The sequence below is a fragment of the Anarrhichthys ocellatus genome, unplaced genomic scaffold (genome assembly GCF_004355925.1).
Source record: "Anarrhichthys ocellatus isolate YVR2014 unplaced genomic scaffold, GSC_Weel_1.0 scaffold3104, whole genome shotgun sequence".
Taxonomy (NCBI): domain Eukaryota; kingdom Metazoa; phylum Chordata; class Actinopteri; order Perciformes; family Anarhichadidae; genus Anarrhichthys; species Anarrhichthys ocellatus.
The window spans coordinates 1-6236 of record NW_022283078.1 but is presented as its reverse complement, the minus strand read 5'-3'; the positions used below and the strand labels follow the sequence as shown (position 1 = coordinate 6236).

General features: G+C 43.4%; 1 protein-coding gene across 1 annotated transcript; it reads left to right on the top strand.

Moving 5' to 3' along the window:
* The first annotated feature begins 443 nt into the window (after nucleotides 1–443).
* Nucleotides 444–6217, top strand: LOC116378755 (probable ubiquitin carboxyl-terminal hydrolase FAF-X). The gene is made up of 9 exons (XM_031840669.1): nucleotides 444–1615; nucleotides 1697–1922; nucleotides 2139–2268; nucleotides 2409–2594; nucleotides 2889–3109; nucleotides 3199–3287; nucleotides 3390–3546; nucleotides 4273–4485; nucleotides 5194–6217. Exons 1-9 carry the CDS (start codon nucleotides 1530–1532, stop codon nucleotides 5263–5265), a joined length of 1380 nt encoding a protein of 459 aa, XP_031696529.1. The 5' UTR covers nucleotides 444–1529; the 3' UTR covers nucleotides 5266–6217.
* The last annotated feature ends 19 nt before the right edge of the window (nucleotides 6218–6236 follow it).

Below are 6236 nucleotides of genomic sequence, written 5' to 3'. Positions count from 1 at the left end.
TACGTATATATGTATACGTATATATGTATACGTATATACGTATGTATGTATACGTGTATATATACGTGTGTATATACGTGTGTATATATACGTGTGTATATACGTGTGTATATATACGTGTATATATACGTGTATATATACGTGTGTGTGTATATATACGTGTGTGTGTATATATACGTGTGTGTGTATATATACGTGTGTGTGTATATATACGTGTGTGTGTATATATACGTGTGTGTGTAGATATATGTGTATATGTGTGTATACGTGTGTATATATATGTGTATATGTGTGTATACGTGTGTATACGTGTATACGTGTATACGTGTGTGTGTGTATACGTGTATACGTGTGTGTGTGTATACGTGTATACGTGTGTGTGTATACGTGTATACGTGTGTGTGTGTGTGTGTGTGTGTGTGTGTGTGTGTGTGTGTATATATATACGTGTGTGTGTGTATGTGTGTATAATTTTTTTTTTTTTTTTTTTTTAAGTGACGTAAATGCACAGCATCCCAGTGGAAATAATTGGTGGTCAGTAGCATTTAGCACGGGCTTCCCAGAAATGCACTGTCTCTGTGAATGCATTATTAACGGAACCAGAGCCCCGTAAAGTTTCACAGGAAAACACATGTTTGAGGGCAGTCATCTTTATACTTTGTTAGCTACTTTGTATCCATTTGAGATACGTTTTTATATTTTCAGCAGCAAAGATTAAAAAAAACAAAAAAAAAACTTATTGTTGTAAGCTAGATTTTTAGACAATGTTTGATTTGACATATTATTTTCTGGCCTTACTCAGAGATCACTTGACATTTTTTGGAGCATCCTCTGAGCCTTAACTCTTCTTAGTTTTTACTGGATTGAACAAGGATGAGACGTGGATTTTCTCGATCATTCCGTGTCTTTTACATCACTATTCATGATATGATGTATATGTAGCACAGTATCCATGTACTGCAGCACATTGGATTTTGATCGAAACTGTGACCGAGGTTAAGCTGCCGACTGCTTTATTTTAAGGATGTTTTCATCTGTGGCATTTTATTCATAGGCATCAAATTGGAGAGACAAAAGACGAATTAGACTTAATTAACAAACACCCTTAAAGCAGAAAGTCTGCTCTATAACCTCGTAGTTATAATTAAATTTCAAACCCAGTGTGCTGGAGGACAGCCAAAACACAGGAGAAGTGTCTCACTGCCCTCCTTGCAAACTGCAATGTACGTTCATGTATGCTGTGGCGTGTACTGTACATATCCACGCTAACGCTCCTTCTGGGTCATCACTATTCATGTCAAATCACTGCTCACAAGATTTACTCTTTGTAACAATTCAGTAATCCAACAGCGAGTTAAATGAAGCCTTTACGTTGGTCTCTTGGTTAAGCGTCATAGATTGTCAGCTCATGTTAAAGTACTTATAAGCAAATTACCAGGAAGATTGTCACTGTTTTTATCGCTGCTGTCCTTTTTTTAAATTTTTTATCAGGACAAGACCATCTTCTGCCAGAGGCAGAGGAGATTGCTATGATAAGTGCTCAGCTGGCTGCTAGGTTCCTCTTCAGCACAGGTTTTCACACCAAGAAAGTAGTACGGGGTCCCGCCAGCGACTGGTAAGCTCCATCCGCCTCGTGTTTTTGGTTTTCCGTTTCGTCGTCCTCTCTTAATCATATTCTCTTGGTCCTCCCCTCCAGGTATGACGCCCTCTGCATCCTGCTGAGACACAGTAAGAATGTACGCTATTGGTTTGCACACAAAGTCCTGTTTGCTTACCCCAACCGGTTCTCGGAGTACCTGCTCGAGTGCCCGAGCGCCGAGGTCCGCGGCGCGTTTGCCAAGCTCATAGTCTTCATCGCTCACTTCTCGCTGCAAGACGGCCCGTGCCCCTCCCCCACTGCCTCGCCCGGACCCTCCACTCAGGTTGGTTCCAGACTTCCGAGCTCTGTGGAGGGAAAAACATTTTTTTATTAGGACTCTCTGGAAGATACTTTGAAGCTGTTTTTTGAATCACGATTGTCCTGAAAGATAACTAAAGCAGTTCACCTCAGTTTATCACAGAGGTTTCTCGTCCTGTACTTTAGCTTGTTGTAACCCTGCTGGCGCGTGTCTGCTATTTCTCCCGTGTTTGTCTATCAGGGCGGTGATAACCTCAGTTTAAGTGACCACCTGTTGAGAGCCGTACTCAACCTGCTCAGAAGAGAGGTGTCTGAACACGGCCGTCACCTGCAGCAGTACTTCAACCTCTTTGTCATGTATGCCAATCTGGGTAAGAAGCACACGGCAATCGCACGGCTGACGTGTACAGCTGTTGCTGAGTGTATTGTACAAGCAAGGTTTATGTAAAACTGTAATTAATAATTTGTCCTGGGACTTAAAATGCTGCTCCCCCCCCCGTCCCATTTGCAGGACTGGCAGAAAAGACCCAGCTGTTGAAGCTGAACGTTCCTGCTACTTTCATGTTGGTCGCTCTGGACGAGGGTCCCGGCCCTCCCATTAAGTATCAGTACGCTGAGCTGGGCAAGCTCTACACTGTGGTCTCCCAGCTGGTCCGTTGCTGTGACGTCTCCTCACGCATGCAGTCCTCCATCAATGGTGAGTTGTTGTTGTTTTTTTGTTTCGTTCTTTACTCTTCAGCCACACAAAATGTGACGCGAACGCTGCAGATATGAGCCAGTAATAAATCGGGAAGCAGAGTTGGAGCCCAATGAGGATTTTCATCCTTGCTCAGGATCTAGTGACTGACAAACCAGGCAGTCTGAGCCTCTGCGTTGTGTAGAGCTTGGAGCTGAGGGCTTTAATAGATAGAAACACCTATTTTTTGCCTTTTTAATAACTACATGCATTTCAGATCACTTACTTAGTCCCTCCCCCTTTTACCCTCCCCAGGTAACCCTCCTCTCCCCAACCCGTATGGTGACACCATCTTGACGGCCCCGGTGATGCCGGTGCAGCAGCTGGTGGCGGAGATCTTGTTCGTGAGGACCAGCTACGTGAAGAAGATCATCGAGGACTGCAGCAACTCCGAGGAGACGGTGAAGCTGCTCCGCTTCAGCTGCTGGGAGAACCCTCAGTTCTCCTCTACCGTGCTCAGTGAGCTGCTCTGGCAGGTAAATGTTTCCACCAACTCTAATTCCGCAGGCGGCTCGCTCGCATGTGTCCGCTGTCACTTCACATTATGCGTGTTGTGCGTGTGCAGGTGGCGTACTCCTACACCTATGAGCTGAGGCCTTACCTGGACTTGCTGCTACAGATCCTGCTCATCGAGGACTCCTGGCAGACGCACAGGTCAGACCGATTGCACGGTGATTAAAGTGCGAATGCTGCATTGTTGGTTTTTTGGGGTGTGATCAGAGTTTATATATCTTCTTTCCCCGTTTGCTCGTGTAGGATCCACAATGTGCTGAAGGGCATTCCTGATGACAGAGATGGGCTCTTTGACACCATCCAGCGCTCCAAGAACCACTACCAGAAACGGGCCTACCAGTGCATCAAGTGCATGGTGGCCCTCTTTAGCAACTGCTCCGTGGCTTACCAGATCCTCCAGGTACACTTAGTGACAGATGGAGCTCTATCTCTATCTCTGAGGAGCGGCTTGTCACTTAAAGGAACATTGTTGGACACAAACGTTCACAGCTATAATGTTAATGCTAACTTGATGCTCATTGTCGCACACACTATCTTGACTGGACAATCGCTAACATACACTGGCGGTTTTCCTGTGCAGAGTGTCCCGGCAGACGCATAGCTGACAGCTTCGGAGATTAAACTAGTTGATGCGGTGGAGACTTAAGGGAAAGTGACCCATGTGTCTATGACAACGCGCACAACACTGTGACTTCTAACTCTCAGATGGGTGAACTGGGGACTCGGTAGCTTGTTTTGCACGTACACTGCAGCTGGTGATGCATTTGACATTTTAGCCTGTTTGTGCATCAGTTGTTGTTGCAGCTGGCGGCTTGTTGGGCACCACCAGCACAGTCCTCGCATGCAAGGCACTACTCTTGCTGGTTAACAATTCATGATCGATTAACAAGGGCCGACTATCGGTCAGAAAAATAGTCCTGGTATTTCAATACTCACTACACAGTTCTTGCTTCTCCACTGGTTTCAATCTCTCTGTAACACCAGCAAACATACGTCCAAGAGTGACTGAATAAGAGCCAACGCTCTTTTTGCTCCTTTTTTTCTGTCAAATTTCCTGTTGATAAAACTCCTGCATTCAACAGGTGGAGCCGCGATTCTAATCCCCGTTTCCTTCTTGTGCACACAGAGCAACGGTGACCTGAAACGGAAGTGGACGTGGGCGGTTGAGTGGTTAGGGGACGAGCTGGAGAGGAGGCCGTACACGGGGAACCCCCAGTACACTTACAACAACTGGTCCCCTCCAGTCCAGAGCAACGAGACCTCCAACGGCTATTTCCTGGAGCGTTCGCACAGCGCACGTATGACACTCGCCAAGGCCTGTGAACTTTGTCCCGAGGAGGTAAACGGCATTGACATTGTCCCCGTCACACACACACATTACAGTGCACATTGACATTATCCTCCAGTCTTAGGGACCAGTAGTGTATGAAGCTGTGGGACACTGGATGTAAGTATACAGTGGAAAACATCTGTAGTTCAGAACAGCTGTTCAAAATCGCTGTCGGACGTTGATGATTAAGTAAAACATACCTATACCATACCAACGTGTAAACAATGGTGTACAGTGGAGACTGAGCCAGATGTGCTTTTACAACACGATCAGCTGTTAACTGGGTGTATACATGTGATAACACTGAAGGGGTTAATTAAGTACTGGATTGAACATTTATGAACAGTTTTAATGATTCATTTCTATCTCGTGTCATTAGAAATTGAATATGTTTGGGTTTCTTGGGCTTGTTGATTTTTCAGACTTTTGATAGAATAAATGATTTTTTTGTGGATAATAATTTTGAAATCTGACATTTATTAGATTCATTGGACCCATTAATTGTTTCCAACAAGCCGTTAAATGTTAAATGTCGGCCCTAAGCTACAGCTATGACTATGTTTGCTATGCTGAATATGTTTTGTCTTGATTCATGGCTGCCGTTCACAATGCATAAAAAATATCTTTTTTTTTGTTCTCACGTAAAATAAGTTGCTTGTATTTTTATGTTGACAAATCCAGTCCAATGACACTTCTCCTGTAATATTCCATACACAGCTCAAGTGTACTCAGGGAAGCCCAGGGAAGGTCAGTATTTCCAGGCACCACAACATAAAAGGAAGGAAATGAAAACAAATCTTTATTTTTTAAATTTTTTTTATTAAAGAATCAGCAGAGAAACGATGAACAGTTGGCCAATGTTTAGATCACCAACACAGTGAACACTTTGTTTAGTTTCCTGTAGCTTAACCAGTCGTCAGTGGCAGAGGCTAGAAGCATTGTCATGTTGAGTCCTCGTAGATTTTCCCATTTTGTCGACTTTGCTCCATTTTCTTTTTGTACCCTTTCGATATGCACTTATGTGATACAAGTGTTACATAAATACAGGAGATTCGAGTAAGGCTATACAAACTGCCAGATTGAAAATGACTTGCACTTTGAGTCGTCAACAGTTTTATTCACAGTATATACCTTAGACTTGTATTATTGTTGTTCTGTTAACTTCTCAAATGATGTACACGTACACGAGCAACACAGATTGTGACCAAAGATAAATAACAAACAAAATTGCCCCCCCCATCCCGACGTCCACCCATACAGTAAAGAGGAGGAGGACTGCTGCCTGTGAGACCACTTTGTTCTCCTGCTGGTCCTGTTGCTCAGACCCAGTGATTCGCCAAACCCACATCACTGACATAGCTCAATCTAGCCTCTTTTTATTTATTTATTTTTTGCCCAATATTTGCTTCCTCCCCAACTCAAACTGTGATGCCACCTGCATCTGACAGAAAGCTCTTAGCCTCATCAATACTTCAGTGATCATTAGTAAACGATATTTAAGCTGTGAGGTCACAGCTGTACTGTGCTTTAAGCCAGATTCTGTTCTCCATTATGCCATCGTATCTAACTTGTTAGTTAGTTGGGAGAGCCACTCCTTTAGAAAAATAGGACACAATTTGACAAAACAACCTCTTAACACAAGGTTGTCAATCTTTTTTTTATTTAGTTTTTTTTATTTAAATTAAATCAGATTCTTAAAATATTGTTAAAAATCTCAAAGTTAGTAGAAATGTCCAGTGTTGATTGATAATAGCTAGATT

Excerpts from the sequence above, each read along its gene's own strand:
- LOC116378755 (XM_031840669.1), top strand. The coding sequence starts at position 1,530 with ATGATAAGTGCTCAGCTGGCTGCTAGGTTCCTCTTCAGCACAGGTTTT. Across the intron at positions 2,269-2,408 it reads TGTCATGTATGCCAATCTGG|GACTGGCAGAAAAGACCCAG; the intron begins GTAAGAAGCACA and ends TCCCATTTGCAG. Across the intron at positions 4,486-5,193 it reads GTGAACTTTGTCCCGAGGAG|CTCAAGTGTACTCAGGGAAG; the intron begins GTAAACGGCATT and ends TTCCATACACAG.